The sequence below is a fragment of the Antechinus flavipes genome, chromosome 4, assembly GCF_016432865.1.
Source record: "Antechinus flavipes isolate AdamAnt ecotype Samford, QLD, Australia chromosome 4, AdamAnt_v2, whole genome shotgun sequence".
Taxonomy (NCBI): domain Eukaryota; kingdom Metazoa; phylum Chordata; class Mammalia; order Dasyuromorphia; family Dasyuridae; genus Antechinus; species Antechinus flavipes.
The window spans coordinates 229,141,175-229,167,897 of record NC_067401.1 but is presented as its reverse complement, the minus strand read 5'-3'; the positions used below and the strand labels follow the sequence as shown (position 1 = coordinate 229,167,897).

At 34.5% G+C, this 26,723-nt stretch overlaps 1 protein-coding gene across 4 annotated transcripts; it reads right to left on the bottom strand.

The window, feature by feature from the left end:
• On the bottom strand, nucleotides 1–26,723 carry PTP4A1 (protein tyrosine phosphatase 4A1). Of its 4 annotated transcripts, none has more exons than XM_051997206.1 (6): nucleotides 26,606–26,723; nucleotides 19,941–20,486; nucleotides 17,490–17,582; nucleotides 16,908–17,038; nucleotides 14,849–14,923; nucleotides 1–323 (listed from the first exon to the last, which is right to left on the bottom strand). In XM_051997206.1, exons 2-6 carry the CDS (start codon nucleotides 20,043–20,045, stop codon nucleotides 239–241), a joined length of 489 nt encoding a protein of 162 aa, XP_051853166.1. In that variant the 5' UTR covers nucleotides 20,046–20,486; nucleotides 26,606–26,723; the 3' UTR covers nucleotides 1–238. The 4 variants fall into 4 exon arrangements, with proteins under 4 accessions (XP_051853166.1, XP_051853163.1, XP_051853164.1 ...); XM_051997203.1 differs by lacking the exon at nucleotides 1–323 and adding an exon at nucleotides 11,423–12,918 and having other exon boundaries at nucleotides 26,606–26,716; XM_051997204.1 differs by lacking the exon at nucleotides 1–323 and adding an exon at nucleotides 11,423–12,918 and having other exon boundaries at nucleotides 19,941–20,483; nucleotides 26,606–26,714.

The window sequence follows — 26,723 nt, the reverse complement described above, 5'->3', positions numbered from 1 at the left end:
TTCTATAATGTACATATGTAGGGAATAGCAAATACTCATTTATTAAAGTCAATAGCAAAACAAATCAAAGAAAGTATACATATGAGAATATGCCAGACAATACAGAATGGAGAACTCTATCACTGGGAACAAGATAACTCAGCTCAACTGAGAGAGTCCTCACTTCAGAGGAAATTTTTTAAAGTCTTTAGTATAGTAAGCTGGGGAGATAAGTACATGATTGAGGTGCTACCTTTTCTTAAGTAGATTTCTTGCTGGAATTTCTCCTTTCAGAAAGCTGAAGAGAATCTGGAACCACATGTTTTCTTTCTTGAATCTGGAAGCTAGAAGAGCAAGAAGAATCTCTTTAATCTTCAAATCTGTCCTTTCATGTAGGTGTGAAGAATTGATCAATTTTATGAAAATGGATTTTAAGGTACATCCTATATTATATTATATTATCTCATTTGATCTTCACAGATGCTATTTTTCTTCCCACTTTGCCTATGAGAAATGGGAGGTGACCTGCTTATGGAAATAAAAATAAGTTTCATTGGCTGAGAAAGGATTAGCATAGACTCTAAACAGTTTACAGCCAAAAGCAATAACTATATGATGCTGTATTTACAGGGTTGAATTAATTCCATGAATTTATGAGTGGAGTCAAAGATGAGGATTCTAGATGGAAGCAGACTAAAAGCAATATGAGGAAGAACTGACACTGAAGCTAATTAAATTTTTGTGACATGCTATCCCTAATATACTCGTCTCCCTTCTTATAAACTTAAAAACATAGTCTTAGATTCACAGAAAAATAATGTTTTCTTGGCTCTATTGATTCTATTCCTCTTTGAAATAGAGCAAGTATTCTTTTCTGTTTCTTTTTTCTGTGCTTGAGGTCCATAGGGAAGAGAGGTAACTTGCCTTATTTTTCCTAGAGTTTTGAATTCAAGAAACCTATCTCCACCACCCCTCCTTGCTAAAACTATAGAACCAGGCTTTTCTGCTGCAAAGTAAGAGTGAAAAGCAAGCAAATGAAGAAAATGTCTTATCTGCTGTTACATTATCTCTGCAGAAATTCTTTCTTGGAGGTTCAGTTCAAGTGACATTTCCTCTGTGCAGTCTTTTCTGACTCCTGTTTAGTGTTTCTTTTCCTTGAATCTCTCATGCTACTCTCTTTGACCTTTCCTGTAAACCTAATACTTGTGTGTGTGTGTGTGTGTGTGTATCATTTTTGTTTTTATCTGGACTTGTGATTTCACAGATGTAGGGGGAACTTTTCATGAGGAGATCCTTTCTATAAATGCATATTGGTAACTATTCTGCAACTACTACTAGTAGTTCTTACTAGTGTAAGAACATGGTTGGAGATATTGGGGAGAGTTAAGTGACTGGCTCAAGATCATTGTATGTGTTATACTTGAACTCAAGGTCTCTTTTCTTGACTCTGAGCCTTGCCTTCTATGCACTAAACCACACTGCTTCTCATGTTACATTTTATACAAAACTAAATTGTAAACTGCTTGAGGGGAAATATAATTTTAAAAATTCTTTGTATTCCTAACCCTTAGACTTTATTAATTTTATCCATAAGATAACCCATGTACATAATTAATTGTTAAAACAAGATCAAAAAACCCCAAAGAGCATCTTCGTTAACAAGCATTTAATATAATTGTTAAGGGAAGAGATAAAGATTATTTGTGGGGCACCTAGGTGCTCAGTGGATAGAAGCACCAGACCTGAAGTCAGGAGGACCCAAGTTCAAATCTGGCCTCAGACACTTAACACTGCCTAGCTATATGACCCTGGGCAAGTCACTTAACTCCAATTGCTTCAGCAAAAAAAAAAAAAAAAAAAAAAAAAAGATTATTTGTAAGGGCAATATTGACTTAAAAGTTTAAACTTATCAGTAAAATAAAGATAGACAATTATGAGTCATTTCATATTATAAAGAGGAGAGTAATATAGTAGTGGGGGAAAAAAGCTTAAATAAAACTTAAAAAAACATCTATTTGAGCAAAGTCATTTTAAGGGAAAATTTAAGGAAATAAATGGAAGAACTACTAAATATAGAAAAAAGTAGGAAAATTTTTCAAAAATTGTTATAATAAAAGTGTTTTCTTTATTAAGGGCAGTGGAATCATCACACATGGACCTTCTAACACTATAGTCTCAGATACAATAAACAATAGATAGACATGACATTGAAAAGAACAAGGAGGAGTAGCTAGTTGGTGTAGTGGATAGAATACCAGCCCTGAAGTCAGGAGGATGTGAGTTCAAATATGACTTTAGACACTTAACACTTACTGGCTGTGTGACCCTGGGCAAGTCACTTAACCCTAATTGCCTTGGGGGAAAAATAAGAAAAACATCTAGAAAATGCCAGTGGTATACAGAAATCTTTTATGGATGCAATATACTCAATAAGAGTGCTGAGAGATGGATATATACAAGGTATGTGAAAAAGATACCAATGGTGGAAAAGGAAGACTCTTTAGACCTTCTTAATATCAATAAATATGATTAATTACTGATGTATATGCTTACTCTTCCATTTGAACCAAAACTCTACCAATATTCAAGTTGTGGGCACTCTTGATAAAAATATTAGAAGGAACAAGAAAGTTTTACCAATAAGTATTTAATGAATTACATCTTATTTCAGAATTAACTAAAATATAGTAAATCTAGGATTCCCAATATATTTATTTGTTGACTACGAAAAAAAACAAACTTGGAAGAAAAAACTACCTTGTAGATTCTTTTATAATAAGCTACCCTTCCCCCCCTTGCCATCCATACCTTTAAGATTCCTTGGAAGATGTAATAACATAAATAACCCTGTTCAATGATGCTCTGATAATGAACATGCAAAGCATAAAACAAGAGAGATATATGCTCACCAAAAGTGTCTGGCACTCTGGTGGAACAAATCCAGAGGAGAGTTCAAAGCTTCTCTGTGGATGGTATATTACATTTCCTGCATCAAGTCAAAGAGTTCAAAGGAAATTCTGGGAAGAAATCTATAATATTCACATGATCATTCACATAAGAAATACCAAAAAATGTTATGCCAAAATTGCATTTGATATTGTAAGAAAAGGTGCAACACTTTATAAATCTGGGACAGTTAACAGACACTAATATGTGAACAGAATTGAATGGTGGGGATGAAGATAAGGGGAAGGGAAGAGGTGGAATTATCTTCAGGCAACTGCAAAGATCTTTTGCTGACTTCATGCTTCCCATGAAAGCAACAGCCCATTTTTTTCAAAACTAACATTTTACCAGTCTTGATATATGGCAGTGAGTCCTGAAAATACAATTGTCTTCAAAGAACTAAAAATAAAGATCACAGGGAACAATAGAGAAGCATAAAATTGATGTGAATAGGTAGCAGTATATAAGTATTAAAGAACTAAGAACAACAGAAGAAAGTGAAGGATACCAAGGAATTTCATATGACAAAAGCTCAAATGGCAAGAGTAAGGAATGATAGGTAGACAAGAGTGCTCTACTAGTACCTTTGGGATGTCAGCAGAAATTAAAGTCTTCAGCAAGTTGAATATTCTCTTCTATGGTGAACTTATGGAAAAGTCTGGAAAATAACCACACAGAATGGGCAAGCATGGATGGGTTCCGTTCTTGAAGGGAACTTCAAAATTGATGAGACTACAGATTTATTTGAACATTCCTCACCCTAAAACAGTGTTTTGGCACATACTGGACAATCAATAAACATGTTGTAAAATCAAACTGGATTACACTGCTATCAAACAACCATCACCATCCAAAAAAAAAAAAAAAAAGAAATTAAAAAGAATTGTAGCTGGTTTAAACTAAGGAAGAGAAAAACTTAATGTTTTGTAGTCCTACAAAATAATCCTTTATTATTTGCCATGACAGTGAATAGGAATGTCAATTTATATCATCAATTTTTATTATATTGAATTCTTACCATGAACAATGAACATTTCTTTATTTTTGTCTTTATTTTTGCCAAACTCCTTTGTAGTTGGGTTCATATAGCAGCTGGGTATGTCTTAGTAAATAAGATCCCAAAGATTATATACATTCTGTTGTTGACTGTAATCTCCTTCTATCCCTTCCTGCTGGATTTTGCTGATAATGTGTTGGAATGTCGATGGTTTGTGTAGATTAATTTTATATTCTGCAAATTTGGTTGAATTTGTTTCAATTAATTTTTAATTGACACTTTAAATTTTTTTCCAAATAAAACATCATATCTACAAAAAGTAACTATTTTCCAATGCTAATTTTTTCAATGTCTTATTGCTACAGCTAGCATTTCTAGCATTGAATAGCTGTGACAATAAACATTCTTGAGTTGTCTCTGATTGCTATTGGAAAGCTTTCTTTTTCCCATTAGATATACTTACTCTTGGTTTTAGATATTGTTTACAATATTTAAGCAGGTCTTTGTTATGTTTTCTCTTTTTGTTAAGAGAAACAAATTTTGGATTTTGTCAAAAATCTTTTCGGTATAATTTTATAATCAAGTGTTTTCTGCTTCTTATAGAAATCCAACCTGATAATACTTTGTAACTTTTGTGTTATATTGTTATAGCCTATTTTGTTCACATTTTAAATTTTGAAAAAAATTGCTCATTATGGTCAATAGACTTCTTTTTTTTTTCTCTTACTGGTTTAGCTATCAAGACCATATTTATATCATAGACATATATTTTTGAAAAGTTTATATAATTTTGGAAATATTCTTTAAATGTGTTAGAATTCATTTGTGTATCTATCTGGTCCTGGAGGTTTTTGAGAGCTCATTTATAGGTTAATGTCTTTTATTTTTTAATTGGTCTAAGTTTTCTTTTGTTAATCTGAGAATTATATTTTTTAATAAGTATTCACTCATTCATTTCCTCTATCAGTTTTGTTATTATGGAACAAAATAATTAGATTTCATTTCTAATTATTATTTTCATTTTTGATATTTGATTTTCCCATAAAAAATTATTAGCTAACTACATAACTTATTTTAAAACTTCTATTTTTATTATCTTTTTGTTTCCAATTAGTCTCTCCTTTAATTTTTAGAATTTCTATTTCATTGTTTAGTTGGGAGAATGGATTTTTGTTCAAGTTTCATTTTTTTTTTCTTTCTTATGTTGATAAGTGTGTATAGATAGAAAATGTTTCCTAAGGACTAGGTGAGCTGCAACCCATGTTCTATCCTTTTGTTGATTGTCTCATTGTTATCTTCTTTGGTTAATTTTTTTTATTTTTTCTATAACTAAGCTTCTACTTCTTTAGAACTAAGTTTAGTCTCCAAATAGTTCTCAAATATTTATTAACAGGCCTTATTGAATATAATTTATATTACATTAGTTTTAGATATCGTGAGAAAGTTTTGCTGGACTAATACACACATATAATATACACATAATACATGTTATATAGGCTTTTCTCTCAATTTTGTAAAATAAATTGTTCAATATAGGAGACATAGGCATAAAAGTAAGATTTAATATTTATAATGTCTTAGGGAGTACAATCCATATTAGTTTAGTATAAATCAATTGAAATATAGGAAGTTCCCAAATTTAAAAAAAAAATAAAAATATTGATTAGGAATCAGAAAATAGTGACTCTCCTGGAAAGTTTTCAGCCCTGGGAAAAATGTTCTTCCACAGGAGGAAGGAGGATGATCTGTCATATCATGTGGTACTGCACACTGTGTAGTTGCTAGAATCCTAGTATATACTCACTGGAATTGATGGAAACAATGCTTGTGTGCTTAGGATTTACACCTCTGGGAGAATTCATACATTAGAACTCACACCTGTGAGAGTTCACACATTAGCTCACACCTTGGAGTTCACAAGTTTGGGAGATTCACAAGTCAGAAACCCACAATCCCACTCTTTCAGAGAAGGAGTGAACCTTTGGGTTCACACCTTTAAAAGATCATATATAAGAAGCTCTTAGAGCTTCAGTCATTCAGTTAGTCAGTTCCGGAGATTGATAAGCTAGAGACTGCAGTCGGGCAGAACGAAGGATTTAGAGGAGTAGAACCAAGATTCAGAGGGATCTGGAAGTGACAAAGAACAAGCTATAAGAGCTCTTGGAACCAAGAAGGGAGGTAGGCTTCTAAGAAAATTAACCGGGATATTTTGGAAGAGAATAAAAGATTGGATTTTAACTCCTGGTTGTATTTGGGGTGATTATTACACTCAACTGAAACTAAAGCTGTCTTCAGACAACCTTCCTGAGAAATCTGCTCCCAGAGAACCATCATATATTTGAGAAAAGAAGAGAATACCACATGTAGTTTTAAACAAGATTTAACTTCTGAGTCTGTTATCTGTAACAATGAAAAATCTAAAATTTCCTGTATGTGCTTCAGGAGGTTGTCATGAGAATACAATTAAAAATCTATGAAAATATAAAAAAATACAATTATTAGATATGCCTATACACACTTGCTTTCCCAATTCTTGGGGTAATTTGGACGTCATACAAATCTGGAGTTTTTAGAAAATCTCTGGATTCAGAAGTAGAATAAAATGGAAGTGCTGTGTAACATAGACTACCAAAGAGGAGCGGGGTCCAGAGGTAGTCTGCAAGAGAAAATGGGAAGCCAATTTATTTGCTCACTTCCATACTCTCCTTTCCACATAAACTACATTTTTTGACTGTGCTATTCTAAAACATGCCAATTAATATGTTTGAATTAACAAAGACTGAGGATTTGTTTTCCCTTAGTATCTAAGATAGCATACTGAAGGAATGGTGAGTTTTGATTAGAAGGAGGCAAAGAGTTTTTATTCTTGGAACATTTTAGAGTTAAAGACAGTTTTGGTCTTTTGTTGCCTAAGGAGATACTATCATGAGGAAACTGAATGCTTGATAAAAGGAGTACCAGGATGTAGGAAGAATACAAAAAATAAAATGGAAGGATGCAAGAAAACAAATTATCAGTTTCAAAATTTTGCCTGTCCCCCAAATCTAGTGGAAAGTAGGGAAGGATGAGGTTTACAATCTCAGAACTTAAGACATTCAATAAAATTATTTAAACTATGCAAAATCATGAAGACATTATATTCCAATTCCTTCTCATCATGGAACGTAGTTAGTTAGGATAAATACATCCAGGCAAATGAAGGTGGGAGGATAAAGATTAATTGTAGACGGTAATAGAGGTTGATGTAGGGATAAGATTTGTAGAGGGGATAGGCAAAGCCAGGACAATAGAATAAAGGCAAGGACTCACCATGCTCTCCCCCAAAGCCTTCTAAATTTCTTTAAATATTGACTCTAAACAAATTTTAGAGCATCATAACACAGAAAAAAAATGAACAATTTTCCAGCTGAAGACAACTTAGAAGATCAGCAGGAAAAGTCTGTAGCAACAGGATGATGGTCTAGCACATGATACCAGTGCAGAGAATTAAAAGCTAAGGAATAAGCTAGGAAAATGAGTAAACAACAGAAAAAGATTCTGACCATAGAAAGTCACTATGGAGAAAAGAAAAATCAAAAAACAGACTCAGACGAAGACAACAAAATCAAAGCTATGTCCAAAGCCTCCAAGAAAAAAGTAAAGAATTGGTCTCAGGTCACAGGTGAACTCAAAGAGCATTTTGAAAATTAGATAGTGGAAAAATTGGGAGAACTGGAAGTGATGCAAAAATATAGAATGCTAATGAGAATGCTTTAAAAAGCAAAATTGGCCCAATGGTAAAAAAGATGTAAAAGGTTACTAAGGAAAATAATTCCTTGAAAATTAGAATTGAGCAAAAGGAAGCTAATGACTTTATGAGAAACCAAGAAACAATAAAACAAAATCCAAAAAATGAAAAGATAGAAAACTGAAATATCTCATTGGAAAAAATAAATGACTTGGAAAATAGACCTAGAACCGCACCCCTCCCCACCCCCCAGGCAGTTGGGGTTAACTGACTTGCCCAAGGTCACACAGCTAGGAATTTGATTTGAACTCAGATCCTCCTGACTTCAGGGCTGGTGCTCTGAGCCACCCAGCTGCTCCTGGGAGAAATAATTTAGAAATTATTGGTCTATCTGAAAAAGTCATGATCAAAAAAGGCACAGACATCATTTTTCAAGAATTATCAAGGAAAACTGTCCTGATACTTTAGAACCAGAGAGTAAAACGGAAATAAAAGAATCCACCAATAATCTCCTGAAAGTGACGCCAAAATGAAAACTCCCAGCTAAATTCTGGAACATCCAGATCAAGAAGAAAATACTTCAAACATCCAGAAAGAAACAATTCAAATATAGGGGAGTCACAATCAGGATAACATGAAATTTATAGCACCTTCTACATTAAAGGATTAGAGGGCTTGGAATATATTCCAGAGAACAGTGGAGCTAGGATTACAATCAAGAATCACCTACCCCAATAAACTGGGAAAACATTTTTACAGTCAAAGGTTCTGATAATGGCCTCATTTCCAAAATATATAGAGAATTGACTCTAATTTATAAGAAATCAAGCCATTCTCCAATTGATAAATGGTCAAAGGATATGAACAGACAATACTCAGACGAAGAAATTGAAACTATTTCTAGCTATATGAAAAGATGCTTCAAGTCAGAGAAATGCAAATTAAGACAACTCTGAGATACCATTACACACCTGTCAGATTGGCTAGAATGACAGGGAAAGATAATGCGGAATGTTGGAGGGGATGTGAGAAAACTGAGACACTGATACATTGTTGGTGGAATTGTTAATATATCCAGCCATTCTGGAGAGCAATTTTAAACTATGCTCAAAAGTTATCAAACTGTGCATATCCTTTGACCCAGTATGTTTCTATTGGGTTTATATCCCAAAGAGATCTTAACGAAGGGAAAGGGACCTGTATGTATGTGCAAGAACATTTGTGGCAGCCAGAAACTGGAAACTGAGTGGATGCTCATCAATTGGAGAATGGCTGAATAAATTGTGGTATATGAATATTATGGAATATTATTGTTTGGTAAGAAATGACCAACAAGATGATTTCAGAAAGGCCTGGAAATACTTACATGAATTGATGCTGAGTGAAATGAGCCCGACCAGGAGATCATTATATACTTCAACAACAATACTATATGATGATCAATCCTGATGGACATGGCTCTCCAACAATGCAATGAACCAAATGAACTGAACCAGTTACACTCAGGAAAAGAACTCTGGAAGATGACTATGAACCACTACATAGAATTCCCAATCCCTCTATTTTTGTCCACCTGCATTTTTGATTTCCTTCACAGGCTAACTGTACACTATTTCAAAGTCCGACTCTTTTTATACAGCAAAATAACAGTTTGGACATGTATACATATATTGTATTTAACTTATACTTTAACATATTTAACATGTATTGGTTAACCTGCCATCTAGGGGAAGAGGTAGGGAAAGGGGAAAAATTGGAACAAAAGGTTTTGCAACTGTCAATACTGAAAAATTACCTATGCATATAATCTTGTAAATAAAAATCTGCAATAAAAAAAAAAAATCACCTACCCAGCAAAAGTGAGTATTGTCCCTCAGAAAAAAAAGATGGTCATTCAATGAAAGACAGGACTTTCAAGCATTCATGATAAAAAAAGACCAGAACTGAATAGAAAACTTGACTTTCAAATATAGGACTAAGGAGAAGCATAAAAAGGTAATCAGGAAAGAGACATAAGGGACTTATTTAATAAGGTTTATCTGTTTACATTCCTACAGGGGAAGTTGATACTTGTAACTCTTAAGAACTTGTTATGGCAATTGGGAGTATACAGAGGGCACCGAAGTGAGTTGAATATGAAAGGATAATATCTCTAAAAAAAAAAAATAAAATTAAGGGGTGAGAAATGCACTGGGAAAATGAGAAAGGGAGGAGTGAAATGGAGTCAATTATCTGCTAAAAAAGAAAAAGCTTTTCCAGTGGAAAGGGAGAGAGAGAAGGGGAGGGGAGTGAGGGAACCTTATTCCCATCAGAATTGGCTCAAAGAGGAAATAACATACACAACATTCAATATGGGTATGTGATTTGATGGAATATTATTGCTTTATGGAAAATGAGCAGGATGCTCTCAGAAAAAACCCAAAGTGAAATGTACTGTGTACAAAATAGTAGCAACGTTATGGGATGACCATTTGCTATTTTCAGCAATATAATGATCCATGACTACTCTTAAGGATTTGATAAGGAAAAATGCTATCCATACCCAGCCCAGATAAAGTAAAACTGATTCTGTTTTCTTTCACCTGACTTTTATGGAAATGTTTTATGTAATGTGCCTTTTTAATGAAGGTGGAGAGGAAGGGAAAATCTGGAACTCAAAAAGTTTTAAAAATTATTTTAAAAAATTGTTTTATATGTACCTGGAGAAAATAATTAAATAACAATTTGCAGATAGGGAAATCTTATAAACAAAGGCACAATAAAAGTGAATGATATTTTAGAAACATATAATCCATGAAAGGATTTAAAGTTGGTATACACTTCACAAGGTACTGAAACAGGAAATTTCAGCTTGATGTGATTTTCCTTGAACTTGAATTCTGGTTTGGTCTTAAAAAATCCAGGGTGAAGAGTTGTGTTTCAGGCTAAAATACAAATAACCAGCATTTTTGATATTTCTATGGTAATTTTTTAAAAAACTTAATTCCAAACATCCAATTAAAAGCAAATCTTTAGCAATAACTTTTAGTTTGAGTGTGATTAGTGTTGTAATTCTGCCTTTCATTCTTCTCAAAAACACCCAAACCTGCATTTTAAATGTAACTTCAACTCATGTTTCTTCTGCAATATGTGAAAAACAGGAATACAGTGCAGTTATGTTTTTTCATTTCTTGACCACATATTTGGGCATTATACTGAGACAGATCAATTCCACAATGATCTCAGTCTGCACTATGGAGAGAATAGTTTTGTTTTTATGCAGGAAAAACATCCAACTTGTTTAATCACAGAAATCAAATATTTAATAGTTGTGGTTATAGAAATAGTGTTATGAAAGTAAAGATATGGGAAATGGATTGGCCTTTTCCTTAAGTGTTTTTATAACAACATGTATAAGCAATATTTCTCCTTAGTTTTTAAGTAGGAAACATGTTATAATGTACACAGCAAGATAACTCATGGATTGGCTTTAAAAAATTTTAAAATCATGTTCTGGGATATTATGCTCTAGTCAAATGTGGTAGATGTGCCCAGTTAATTTGATGTATTTATTGTAGATCTTAAATAAATGTTATCCTGCAAATATTTTCAGAACAGAACCAATGGCAGCTCTCACATTCTATCCTTCAGCTCTGTCTACAAATGAGAATATTAGTATTTACTTTCTACTTATAAAAGATAGATTAATATTTAGTACTTCAAGCAAAGAAACTTTATAATAAATGAATGAAAGTTATTATTAAATTATACAAAACAATCTCAGTAGTGATAAGTGCATTTCAGTACTTATTTATTTAGATGTTTAAGCTCTCGCACTAGATTTTACAAGCTGGTGAACACTGGAAAATTATTTCTCCCACAGAACTATAACCACACATTCCCAAGACAGTATAAATATATGGTTGAACTAACATTAATACACATCACCATTTTATCAATTACATAATAAAACAAATTATCAAGTATCCAAATATTAAGTTACACAAGCTCAAAAGGCATACAAAATATTAGAGGTCTGCTCAATTCATAGCAGGAACCCAATTTTTTTCCCCAGGGGAGGGGGGAGAGAATGGGGAAAAAGGGGGGAAAAATCACTTTCAACAAAAGCAATAGTTGGTAAACAACTTTCAATAGGTACAGTAAAAGAAATTACAAGATTTTCAGAAATTTTATGATTAAGAATTGCTTTAGCTACAATAACAAAGCATCTCTACCTTTTAAAAAATATTTACTAAAGTAAAGGGCATATTCTATACTTCCTGCACAAGACAAAGGCAACATTTTACTAGAAATATTTAATAGCCCCCTCCCATCCTTTTCAGGCCCTCCCTGTCAAGTTGCACCCCATTAGTGCGAACATTAAATTAACTGTAAGGCTTATTGTCTGGAGACAGTAAAGACTTTGTGTGCTTCTGTACAATGTGTAGATTTTTACATGGATTTTCAACCAGAGGATTATGATTTCTTTTTTCTTTTCAAAATGCAGGTCTTGATAACAGCACAAAATGAGACAAAGGTTTACAGAAAGACATTAAAGTATCACCATAAGACTTAGTAAAATCCAAAAAAATGAATGGTTGTGCAAATCCTGATATTCTAGTGCGACTGTGGGAGATGTAAACATACAGTGAGCAGGCAATTACCATATAGGCCCTATCTTCAATATTGAAATGACTGAAGGAATATGAACCACAAAGTGTTCAGGTTACTGTCTGTAGTTACCAGGATGTTAACTCTGTATGATATTGAAAATATGTAAGCATTGTGCTGGGTATTTTGGCACCTAATCTCTTTAAATTTCATATTTGCTGATAAGACTCTGGTATTGGGAAATAAGATTTGAATAAGATTTGTAACTCAATACTGCATGATTTCAGGAAAAGTTCAATTGATACAAATGATAAACAAGAAGTTCCAAAGGCTGAACAGCAAGAATCTTTTACTAAGTGTCCGAACAGGTTGTTAGTAACCCAAAGACAGAAGCTGCATTTCTGCCAAGCTTGTAACCTATAAAATTGCTTTAAAATATTCCTATGGAAGCTTCATTAGACTTATTCATCAAGCCTATATGTTGGCTAGTTATGTATGTAATTTGCCCCAGGTCCTTTCTCCAATTTCTGCTTCCAAGGCAATAATATAGGCAGCTCAGCTTTACTGAATGCAACAGGTGTTTCTGTGACCATTTGAGTCTTTGAAGCGCAGCCGCATTTTAGGACGATACTTCTCCAAGTAAAGAAGTTGCTTGCTGTTAAAGGCTCCACGACGTTTTCTATAAAAAACAACAACAATAAAGTTCTCTAACATTTGCCTATTGTACATCTCATTTCATTCAGTACAGTGTCCTCCTATTAGACACCCCAAAATTCATAAATAATACATTAGAAATGACCACTAAAAGTTCAGGAAAGAATTATCTACAATTCTTGCTGAACTCACTGGTTACTTCTAAACAATCACTTAAAATTTTTTTGACTTATTTTAAATGGATTCAACTTAATATTTTTCTTCCTAGAAGACTGGCTATCAAGACTGCGGAGAACTGGACTCTTAATGGAGCACTTACATATATATAACCATTAGGAAAAGGCTGATGGATACAGGTGTTTTCTTCTATCCCTACTGTTGCCAAGAACTCTTTTAACTAATGCCTAATTCTTCTTTTACCCAATAGGATCATCTTAAATGGCAGGACTAGTGAGATGGTGGTATCATAGGATAGTAATAAAATCCCTTGAAAATTCTCTGCACTTTAGTTTTTCAGACCATAAGCATAAAGTTTTGTGAAGAATGAGTTTTTCAGATCATAAGCATAAGTTTGTCAAGAGTGACTCTAATTTAGATTCTTATCCCCCATGCAGACCACTGGCTGCTTTTCAACCCATGAAATATAGGGATTATACAAATGTGATTTTCTTATTAAATGTTAAAGTTACTAAAAATGGGAAAAAAAAAAGACTCCTCCCCACAAGTTTATTTGAAGGTGGGGAGAAGATGAATATATGGCAGGTGGAAAAGGGTCGAATAAGGACATCAAAATTCAAATTTTGTTACTAGACAATTTCTTTTCTTGTTAGAGGGCAATAAAACAAACAAATAAAACTCTTCCTAAATCTTAGAGGGGCTAAATCAAAGATTTCATCCTCTTTCACAGTGGGCCAGGAAAGGAAAAAGCCAAATGGAAAGATGTGATAGCAAGTAGATCAACGCCGAGAGTGCCTATGGATGCAAAGAAAATAGATGATGACTGCGAAGGAGCCAGTTGGCACCAAGAAATGGGAGGGCTGTGAAGAGTTTCTAATAAAAAACAGCTTTTCCCACCAGTTAAAGGAGTCATCACTAGTAGCTTGGAGCTGAAAGTTCAATTCCCACTTGTCAGGAGATAGGGATTTTATAGAAAAAGTCTCTATTTCCATTTTAAAAGAAGAAATAAGAAAATAGAAGATTCTAGAATCCAAAGTTAAAATTTCTCAATGTATAAAATTACAATTATATCTAATTTTATAATACTATATGCTATGACTTGTACTAAGAAATTAAATTTCCTGGTATATTAATTTACATTTGCTTTGGATATCACAAATTGAACATATACAAAATAAGATATACAACATCATCATTTGTTGACTTTAAATGTAATCCATGTCCAATTTGTGGCAATAAATTCTACTCACATTCATGCTATTCTATTTCTTAAACACCTTAGACATTCCTCTCATTAATACTTGACGAGAATGCCAATATATGCTTCCCCCTCCAATTTATCCTTCACGTATATGCCAGATTAATCTTACATAAAAATGTCTCAGCTGAAATATCAAGTACCATCTTCAGCAAGAAGTCTTCCCCAGTTCTCCTCAATCTTAGCCCCTTCCGAGATCATCTCCAATGTATACTGTATGTATATTACATGTATAAATGCTTGCAAGTTCTCTTCCTCCTTAAGACTGTGAACTCCTTGAGAACAGATGCCGTTTTTTGTCTTTCTTTGTATCCCTAGCAATTAGAATGGTGACTGAGAAATAGAAGATGCTTAATGTTTGTACCTTTCTGTCCCTGACTTTACTCATTTTGTTCTTCACAAGTTATAATTCATGTAACACCTGTTCTTTGCTATCATATGAGATGAAAGTTCTGGAAGATTTGCACATAAGTGAGTTTCGTCTGTCAAAATAGCTTTCTCTTAAAAAATAAATACTTACTGTCTTATGAATTGCACTGCATCTTCATACTTCATTCCTCCTTCAATTAGTGCAAGGGCAACGAGCACTGGAGCTCTGGTAAGAGATTAAGTTTTAGTAAATCGACTGACCCAAATAACAAAACCTGCTATAGTCCAAGCCATAGTTACTATTTTAATTCTTGTTCTGAAAGGAAAGGATGACAAAAGATTAGGGGAGTGTGCCAAGGGATGAGCTAGGAAGAGAATTTATTTTTAATGTCTATTCTTGGATGACCATTGCAGGTATAATTGAATTATAAGACTGTTTTCTTTAAAAACTATTTTAAGTCACCATCAGAAAAGGAAGAAATTCTATATTTCATAACTGAATGACATTCTTCCAGTATGAAATTAACTGTTTTGAACATTAATTGAAAGAAGAGAGTAATTGGCTCACATCCTTGATTATTTTCTTCTGTTAGAGATCTTTTCACTTAATTCAAAGTAAATGTTTCAAGAATACATGTGATTGAGATACCTAAAGAGTAAAAGATAAGAAGTCAAGTGGATGGCATAATCATTTAATGTCCTCATTGCAATATAAAACAACACACTGTTCTCAGAGCCATTATATAGAGCAGGAAGAAACCAGGAAAAAGTATCTGTGATAGTAGAGGGTTAATCATCATGTATAAAACGTACTATTAAAAGACCAACAATTCTTACTATGAGACACTTAAAAGGGCATGATGATTTCTGTTATAATTGTATCACTTCCTGCAACAAACTTTCTATAGTTCTGTTGTATCAAAAATGGAGTCATTGACTAGATTTAGAAAACTGACTGCCATAAAATTTGATAATTATGGTATTTATTTAAAGAATTTGGCCTACATTGACAATTAAGTCCCTATAACACATGAGAATATTTTATTGTAGAACTCTGAACAAAGAACAGAACAAATAGATGACAATTTGCTGTGGTGTATAAATGTAATGAAATATTATTATGCTATAAAAATTAATAAGTATAAGGAAAATAAAGCACGGAAGATTTAAATGAACTAATGCAAAGACAAGACAGCAGGGCCAATAAAATATGAACAATGACTACAGAAACATAAATGGGGAGAAGAAACAAAAGTAAATGCTGTGAATTACATCCCTTTCTCCTTTTAGAAGGTTCACAGATATAGAACATTGCACACATTGCTCATGTCTGTAATTAAACAGTTTTGCTGATTTCTTTTGCCTTCTTTTTTCCTTTATGAAAGATGGGATCACTCTGAAGTTAAGAAAGACAGCAAGGGAAATTTTGGTGATATTAAACCTTGTCCCCCCACCAAACCTCACCTGACATCACCACAACTTGAAATCTACTAGATATTCTTTTCTTAGGTAAATCCCTAGCAAACATTTGCTTTTAAATATAAAAATGAGGCACACAAAACAGAAAAAAATAATCTTAATCCCCAAAATGTTAGTACCAAGTAGACTAAAAAAACTTTCACTTTCATAAGCATTTCATTGTGGTCTAAGTCTTCAAATATTTATTGAGAAAGAAATGTTAGTCAAAGTGCAACATTTCAAAGAGTTCAAAATATTACTCATCTCTCATTTTTTTGTATTAAACAAAAATATGTAAATGTTACCTTGAGTTTTATAAATACCAGATCCTCCAAAAAAACTCTCTAATGTATTTTAACTTCTTTAGGTTAAGATCTCTGATGCCTAGCACTGTATAAGGTAGGTTAAATTCCAAAGAAACTAATCTGTGTTAGGCTGAGATGAGGGATAAAATTAAAACTGCAAGCATGCTATAAAACTCACTGCATATTGCTTAAGTTAGAAAAATGTTTACTGGTAGACTAATCATCAAATGAATCATTGGCTCATAAAAGGTAGAAGTGTAATAGTTTAAAAAAAAATAAAAACAAGGCACATTTATGTTAGTCTTTGAAATATATTATTTTACTAAAATAGATTTATCCAACTATGATGAACATAAGACACAGATGAATAATAGTTCTAATTAAACAATTTTTTTGACCTTAACCTAGCAACAAATCTTAACAGATTTTTTGTAAAATTTTATTTACCTCCCAAGACCTGCAACGCAGTGAACAGCAATGCAACAACCAGGTTCTTCACGATATTTAGTTTTCACTAGGCTTAGCCAGTCATCAACAATCTGGTTGGAAGGTGGTGCTCCATCATCAAAAGGCCAATCCTAAAATACAAATAAAACCATAACCATTCTAGACAATCTAGAATACTGTACTTTGAGTACATGTTAAAAGGAAATTCTAGTTTTATAGACTATAGGACTATCCTAGCCACTTTGAGGTTAGGGTAAGTAAACTACAATGCTGCACTATGTGCTGCAACATATCTTGAATCAGGGTAAAAAGGAACTGGGTAGTTATATTACAGATTGGCACAAACCCTCACTGTATTCTTTGCTTTACTATCAATAAATTATAAACAAGTTTAAGGTCTTTGTGAGCATGCACTTCCTCTTTCTTAAATCCACAATCCAAGTGGTTCAGGTTTTTTCACTAATATAATTATATAACTCAATGCCCTTACTACATTTAGAAAAATGGTCAAAAATGGATAAATATTTTTGGATGAAAGCTGGTAAAGAAATAATCTAACAATAAAAACTTAAAATCACTTACCAGAACCTGGATGCCTTCTTTCTCCACAAGGGTTGTGTCATAAGTAGCTTCACATACTCTTACAATTGTGGTAACTCCATACTTCTTGAGTTCCTTAAAATAAATAAATGAATAAATCTTATGTTGCAGTATTTTACTATTTCCAACACAACTACATTCAGTCATCATATACATTAGTAAATATTTATTCCATTAATAAATTAATACATTAATAAATGATTCATTACAACTTATGACCATAACTATTCAAAGAGCTTAAGTAAGAAAAATTATTTTACAGGATCAGATTTAAAACTGGAAAAGACTAGAAGTATTCTACTCTAATTTTTCCAGTATCAAGAACTGACTCATTTTTACTAAAAAAAAAAACAAAAAACAAAAAAAACCCCACCCAAAATAAAAGATAACTAGTTTCTTTTATAAAGCATTAAAATATTTCAGATTGGTTCTAGTAACAAGTCAATTTTGAAGAATTTGTAAGAACTGAAATATTCTTAAGAGCACCCCCCTCTTCTTTGTCTTATAAAAATTCAGATATTAACATCTTGTACTTTAAGTAATTTTTAATGAACTGGGGCTGTTAAAAATGTTCATTTAGAAGCATGCTTTTTCATGTCCTTTCTACTCAAATAAATGAATTTCTTTTTTTCCCCCCAATCAAGAAAACTGAATTTTCCCTTAAAAAAAAAAAAAAACAAAAAAAAAACTTGGCCATTAAATTAAATCCCTAAAAACTAAAATTAGAAGTTTAACAAACTCAAATCTTAGTAAACTAATTACTGAAGTAAATTCCAATCTATATTATAACCTGATTTCAAAACAATAATATTTCATAGGACTTACATTTAAAAAAATGTAATTAAAAATTATAATCCATTTTCTACTGTAAATTTTGTAGTATGCTAGGAAAGAATGGATGGAAAATTTAGAGACTACGTGGTGTATCAACTTTCAAAGTCCTTCTATTCTTATGAGTAGGAATAATTTACTTGGTTTCTTCCTCCCCTTAATAAAACTATAGTTTTAACTCTGAATTAAAAAATAAATATCTTTAGGAAAGCAAAAAGTGAAGGCAAAACACACTCATAGATGAATTCAACTTGCAAAATCAGATATGCCTTTTAAGACATGCTTAATGTGGAAATTTGGTATTTTGAATTGTGCTTATTTGGTATACATTTTGTTTTTATTTTTTTAAATGAGGAAAAGAAAATAGAGGGAAATAAATGCTTTTCTAAATTTAAAAATGAAATTAAAAAAACAAAAAACATACACACAAGACCACCATAGATCATTCAGAACTATCAGCCATCTAATGTGTAGCTGGCCTTTTCATGAAATCTTAATACTTCTATAGCGAATCCTGTATTTAAACAATCAAAACTATTAAAAAATACATAAAATGCTTAGTATATTAAGAAGCCCTCAAATATTCATAAGTACTTTAATGACTTTATTCTAAAAACTAAGATACAAGTGTAATATTGGGCTATAAACTCAGATAGGTATCCCTTTTCACTAAACAGGCTTGTAAAAAAAAATTTCAGCAGTACATTTAGTTGGTAGACTAATGAAACTAATTTTGAGGACTGTGTAGGCTTCTGTATTCCTTATTCGTATAAAATTATACGAATAATTAGAATTTTCCTTTAATATGCCATGAAGTGGGAAATGCAAAAGTAATATTTATTTCTTCCTCCAAAGAAAAGTAAAATCATTAGTAACAAGCTGACTAAATGAGACTGGGTTATTATTATCACCTTAGTACTCTGTCCTTAGCCAACTAAAGAAACAGAAATCTATTTGGATGTTAGCATTTTTAACTTACTAAAACTATACCATTTCTTAGCTTAAGGTGCCAATGAATCACTAATTGAACCAGATTAGAATTGTAAAATAGTTTCTTTAGTACACTAAAAGAAGACTAAGAAAAACTCAGTGTATTTTAACTTCTAGATCCAAAATCAAATCATGTATAAATTTTTTCCTATTTCAGGGGTTAGAATCCAATTTGCTTTTATTTTAACCTTATTTCTGGGACTAATAACTAAAATGTAGTTTTCAATCTAAAATGTAGATTTTAGATGGCCATCAGCAGACCTGAATTCTGGTTTTGATTCTTTTGCTGTGTTTTTGGCCTTCAAATAAGCCTCAAAATCCCTGAGCTTATATATATATATATATATCTCCTTATCTCTAAAATAGGAATACTTGAAAAGCTAAAAGTTCTTAACTTGGGTCTGTGCCCTTTAAAAAAAAAAAAGTTTTGATAACTTTCAACATAATTTATTTTGTGACCTTATGTGTTTTGTTTTATGCATTTAAAATATCTAAATCTCCATCTAAAATTCCTAAAGTAATTTCCCCTCCCCTTGAAATTTACAGTCATTAAACTAAACTCCTGTTACTGTTAAACAGCAATTCAATTAAAGTATTTATTTCCATACTTACCTCTATAAATTTGTTTAAGGTTGCATTGGTTGGATTGTGTGTAATAAGGAACCTCATGTTCTTGTAGGTGATTTCCACAGGAGCTGGGCGGTTCATTCGAGCCATGTCAATTTAGTTAAAAAAACACTCAAGGTTATGAAAGGATTTAAAAATTTGAATACAGAAGTGATGTAAAGAAACTGAAGTCTCCTTCACTATACTCCACTTGAAATTCTCAGTGCTTTAAGTATGAAGTTGAGAGCAATGGGAAATGAAATGAACCTCCTAACAAGAAGCAGCAATTCTTCAATCCAGTAATACTGAGGCAAAAGAAAGGCAGTGCACTGAGGTTTACCCCATCCAGGTCAGAACTCTTGTAAAATGCTCTGCCAATTTCAATTCAACACTTTGTGTCCAGGTTAACCGCTCTTAAGGGGGCTTCTTGGTGGAGTAGTAATGAATTTCTACAGTTCACTTGTCTGCATAGAGGTCGTGCTGTGCCTGGCAATAGTCTCCACTGCCCTTCAGAAACTCCATAAATGTGTGACCAAGAACACCACAGAACTGCTGTAGGAGGAAAAAGAGAAAACTTCAGTTATTTCAGTTGGAAAATAAGAGTATTATTTTTTTGGGGGGGAGGGGAATCGAAGTTTTACAGCATTGACTTAAGTCTAAGGGATTATTGCATCAATATTTTTAGCTTTCACTACCAAAAAACCCCACCTATTTTTTTTTAAAAAAGCATTTTTAATCGATTTTTGCTTTTGTATTGGCTACTTTTCCCAATACAACCCACTCTCCATGCCATCCCTCATAGAAACAATTAAGAAAAAGTTTTGACATAATATGTAGTATTCTACATCCACAGGTGCAAGTTGATAACTAAGAGTATTCCTTAGTTAGGAATAATAATAATATGGCAATACCATTCGGAAAAGTCTCTAGCCTGAAGGAATAATTTCTAGTATTTTATTTAAAAAACAAACAATTCCTACGTTTTAACATTATCAATGAAGCAAAAGCCTTCTTTTAGCTTATGTGGAAAAAAAATGTAATGGATGCCTAGGGAACCAAAATTTTTAAATGAAATTAATTTTTTGTGAGTGAGATGAAAATTCAAAGATATTTCCCCCAGTCAGGGTTTAAAGAATAGCACTGACTGCTGTAACTCTAACTAGAAGAACCAGATGTGTCAACCAACACAAAATATAATTTTGCTTTGAAATAAAATCTCTATTTTCTTTGCCAACTGACAACTTGGTCCTTTCAAAGATAGTCAAATTCTTATCTCTTCATGTTAAAGCAAGGATTTTAACCTTTTATGTGTTATTCAATATTTGATGGTCTGAAAAAAGTATGACATAATATTTTTAAATGCTTAAAACAAAACACATAAGGTCACAAAATAAATTATGTTGAAAGTTATAAAAACTTTTTTTTTTAAAGGGCACAGACCCAAGTTAAGAACTTTTAGCTTTTCAAATTTTCCTATTTTAGAGATAAGGAAATATATATAAGCTCAGGGATTTTGAGGCTTACTAAAGGCCAAAAACACAGCAGAAGAGTCAAAACCAGAATTCAGATCTGCTGACTGCCAACCAGGCTGCCTCAATGTACTTACTGTACTAAAAATTAATAATGTATGCCAAGTAACTTAGTAGTACAGACTGAAATATAGCCTTCTAACTGGACTTTACTGATGCTTTAACCAGATTTGTGGTAAGATCAAATATAATTTTGTGATCAACTCATAAAGGTTGTTAAAAGCCTGTGTATGAGGTAAAGTAGAAGAGAGAGATAAAGAAATCATTGTTAAAAAGGGAAAATTGTTGCCTATCCAACCCCATTCTTCATCTCAAACCCTGATGAGAGATTTTAAACACTGAAATTCTGCCACTGAATACTGTGAGAGCTTTGGCAAATCACTATTTCTACTGTTCTAGGTTGTCATATTTTAAATGGGGGAGTAGAAGGGTGGAGAAAAGGGGTATAGTATATAAGACTAGACAGGCTGCTGCAAATCTGTCTTGATCACTAATTCTATAATAAAGTTGGAATAAAGAACAATTTAAATGAAATTTTAAAAAATCATATTGAAAATCAAATGGAAATATAAAATAGTGTGAAATTTTGCTTTAAGTTTAATACCCGGACTTTTATGATTTAAAGCATAAAATGGGAAATTCACAAAGACTAATTAAAGCTTGGAATGCTGTTAATGTATTTAAATGTAGAATACTGTAAGAATCATTACAATTCCAGGGAAAAAACAAATACACACACAAAAATGTGTTACAAGTGTGATTTTGGTTATTTAATCAAAGCCCCTCTGTCTTGGATACCTTAGGGATATAAATCAGATCTCTTGCAGCCTAACTTTTCTTCCATGAGGTTTCTGCTTTTCTTTCCAGGGAGGCTATAGTTTAAAAAAAATCTGGGTTTAGTTAAAAATCTTAGGGTCGGGCTGAGGTTTTTTGTTTTTGTTTTGTTGGGTTTTTTTTTTTTTAGAATTTCCGACTGACAAAGGGGAAAAGAGCAAGGTTTCTTTTCTGGGTTAAAAATGATGACTAGTATATTACCAATTTGGAAAAAGCTGGTTCATTTTTACTTAACTAGTACCTTCCTAAAGAGAGTTAGATTTAAATAAAGTTTTGGTCTTTTCATCAAAAATTGAATGGGCTGAAGTATAGATATGGTTAGCTTTAAATTTTGCCTTTGCCTTTTTCCATTGCTGTCTATATTTAAAGTAAAAGATGAATAAACTTCATACCATATACGACATACAAAATACTAATAATCTAGAAAAACCATTTTTGTTAAGTTCATCAAAATCTTGTATGTATGATGAGAATGAGAAGTTTTTTCTGTGCTCTATTTTTTTCCCCTCCTTTAATTGTATGAATTTCAGTGTGAAATTTTTTCTTGGGGGGTTGCTATCCAAATATTTTGACACCCTGTCCCTTTAAAGAATTAAAGGGGAAAAAAAATGGAGCACAGAAGAAACTTCTCATTCTCATCATAATACAAGATTTTGATGGACTTAACAAAAAATAAGGTTTTTCTAGATTATTAGTATTGTGTGTCGTATATGGTATGTTTATTATTCGCCTTCATATTGGGGTACGTCAAATGATAAGCTTTTTACGTTGATATGTTTTAACCTTATATAACCACAGCACCAATACGTTTTTAAAACAAACTAAAATTTGAGTAAACTATATCCAAATCTTGCAAATTAACTAGAGGTAAATACTTATATTTTAGGAATTTGGGGAAAACCATACAGAATAAAAAGAACATCACATTTTCTGAAAACTCAAAAAGATGATAATGGCAATGTTTTGCAATTTTAAAATTTGATAAAGTGAGAGGTTGTTACTTACTATAAGCACTTGCAGGTCATTTTAAAAAATAAGGCTTGACAAGACTCATGGAAGTCAAAATTCAGTTAAATGAAGTTTGAAAAGTCTAGACAATGGTCACAAATCTACGTGTATGTCAGAGTGCATTGTAAGGTGCGGTCAAACAAGCACATTTCTAAAAACACCCCCAAATAATTTATTTTTATCCCAAGACTTGCAGGTGTGAGAATACTTTTAATGGGGGGAAAGGGAGAGAAAGATGTTAACAAAAAAAAAAAAAAAAAAAAGATGAAATAATCACCGATTTCTTACTATCTTAAAAACTAGTTTTGTTCCCTCTAAGTTGCTGATCAGGATTTAACATATAGAATATGTTAACTATTACTTGATCAATGTTACAATAAATTGTATATTGAATTATTAATTTGCACATGATAGCTAACAGCCATTGACTTAAGAGAAAGGCTGGAAGTTTACAGCCAATTATATAAACTGTAACTTAAAAACCTGGCACCACAATACAACATAACACATATATTTTTAATTTCCTCAGCTGGCATGTGTCCACATTTCAGAGTATGGAAGGGAGGACAGAGCATGAGCATTGGAAAAGTAACAAAAGAAGGGAAGAAGTGGGAAGTAATTTCTATTCAGAGGTTATTTGTACAAATTCCCTGTCAATGATTTTTGCCTAAGAGAATTGCTCAGGCAAGGAAAGATTCAAAAATAGAAGAGTAACTTCAAAAGAACATCAAAAACCAAAAAATGCAAACCTAGCTAACTCTTCTCAGTGGAGCCATCTTGTGGTTGGAGGGTAGAGGATGAATGGACAGACAGGGAGCCTTTCAGGACAGGTACAGAAATAATGGCCAAAGGACCATTTTGGATTTTACTAGGCAAATGGCCTAGAAAAAGTGGACTGAGTCTTGACATTTACACCTCAAGTCACTTCCCTAAGCCTGCTTCTTCCTTTGTAAAAATGGGAATGATTCTAGCAGTATCTTAATGCTAACGGTGAAAATGCTACATGCATTTTTAAAAGAGTAAGAAAATTACAAAATATGCTGAGAAAACTGTCAATTCCCTCTACACAACTTCAGATATAAGTTAAGTCTAGGTAACTGGGAGTAGAAGCACTATTTATCCTATGAGAAAATCTATTCCAAATCTAGAGTTCCAGATAAGAAGGAATGCAGCTAGTCCCACAATGGTTTTGTGGGGGGAAATAGGAATGTCAGTACTGGTCTTGATAAGACAACCAGTCCAACTGGTCAAGCTAGCCATTTGTTTTTCTTAACTACTATGGAAGTGATCAAACCACTATTACAAATGGAAAAAACAAAAAAGCGTTTTATACAGAGTCATTTGTACCTGGATTATTACATTAGTATATGCAAGTGACACAATTGTTTCCAAAACCTCACCTAGAGAGAAAAACACTGCTTACTGGAGTATTCCATTAAACAAATCATTTTAAAAAAAATTACTAGGACTCAATAATTTGTGCCATCAGTTGGGAAGGCACCTTGAGCTTCACAAAGTCCTCACTCAACTCTACATTCCAATTTTACCCTATTTCAGATGTCACCATTTCCTTCAATATAACCTTTAGATGACTGGCACCATAATCATGTAAAACTAAGCTATAGCTAGGCAAAAGATTATCATGTTAACACTCCTCTCCCCCCACTATGTAATATGTATGTATAGTATTGTAGAGAGTAAGCCAAGCAACACTTCAAAAAAAGTTTGGACCAGGATTCACTCATTTTTTGTTACAGTTTGAAGCCAACTTTAGGGTGGTAGTCGTTACCATACCAAAACATAATGGAAATTCAAAATTTTGGACAGAAATACTAATGATACAGACAGGACAGAGGCTTTATGGAAATTTTAAAATAGTTCCAGATTAAAAATGCCCCGAATCTGCGACTTTTCCAAAGGTCAATAAAACATGGGGATGAACATAGGAGATAACAAGAAATTTCTCAATCCTAGGGAGCTTCCTTGGCTTCAATGTCACATAAGTCCCTGGTGGCACTTTTCCACGGTTCTCAAATTCTGGACTTCTCCAGACCAACTCCCACAGAGAAAAGACAAGACTCGACTTGTTCCCATTATCCAGAGCCCGGAGGTGTGGTGTTAAATCCGGAACAACTCAAATTACAAGGTGGAGACAGGCAGGGGAGCACAGTGGGAGGGGGTGACCGGGGCCTCCTCAATTGCCGAGGTCCACCCCAGAGGCAGGACCAGGAATCCCGGCCTTGGTGGCTGGGCCCGGGAGGAGGAGTAGGGTGGTTCTCTCCCTGAGTTACCCGCACTCCGGGATCACCCCCAGATCTCGGAAAGCTCCAGTCCTCAAATTGAGAACTATCGGCTGCAATCACGGGTTTGAATCGCCCTTTCCAGCAGGCAACGGAGCCATTTTGTCTCCGGCGCCCAGGTCCGGCCCAGCCCGGGCGGCTACCTGGCCAGGGTCCATTCCCTGCCGGGCCGGCGCCTGGAGCGCCAGCCCCTGGAGCTCGGGGGGGAGGGGGTAAGGCGGCGGGCCCAGGGGAAACCGTTACCCGCCTCCCGCCAGCCCAACGGGTGTCCCCGGCGTCCTGCCGCCAGCCCTCCCTCCCTCTCAATGCCCTCTTTAATTCGGGGCCAAGGGTGACATGTGCGTCTCAACCCTCCCCACCCGCCGGTCCCGGGTGGGCGCCGGGGAAATGAGGACGCCACCCTTCCGTGGGCCTGACACCCACCGCCTCCAGGAGCCTCGGGCGTCCGAGGAGCATTCACACGGCCGGGGGCGGCGGGGCCGGTCGGGCCGCTTTCTTTCTCTCCGGAACAAAGAGGGGCCCGGGAAGCAGCTCTACGGTCCGCTGGGGGCTCCCCGACGGCCGGGGCGCGCCGGCCCCTAGGGACAAGGGCGGAGGCGGCGGTCACAAAGCGGCTTTTGTGCCGAGCGGCCCGACCCACCCGCCCCCGCCGGCCGTCACCCCCCGACCGGGCCCGGCCACACGACCCTCCGCTCGGCCCTCAACCGCTTTGGGCCCCGGGTGGTCGGCGATCGTAAACCGGTCTCCCCAACTAACTACCGTCTGCCGGGAGCGGAAGCGCCCGGGGGAGAGGAGACGTGGCGGGCTGAAGCCCAGCACGACTGGTCGGCTATGTTTCTCTCCCACATCCCGATCTCACCCTCCCGGCCACATGGCGGCCGCCTGGACCCGAACGACTCCCTGAGCCGGCAAACCCAGGGCGGGAGGAACGAAACAAAGGTGGCGGCAGCGGCGACACCGAGCGACTCAGACTTGCCCGGGACGCGCAACGAACACTCACAGGAATATGTTTACTCATTGAAGATTGTGGCCTAATCATACAGCCGGTCCCGAGGCGGAGGCGGCGCAGCAGGCGGTGGTGGTGGCGACTGCAGCGCAGGGGGCGGCGGTGGTCGTCG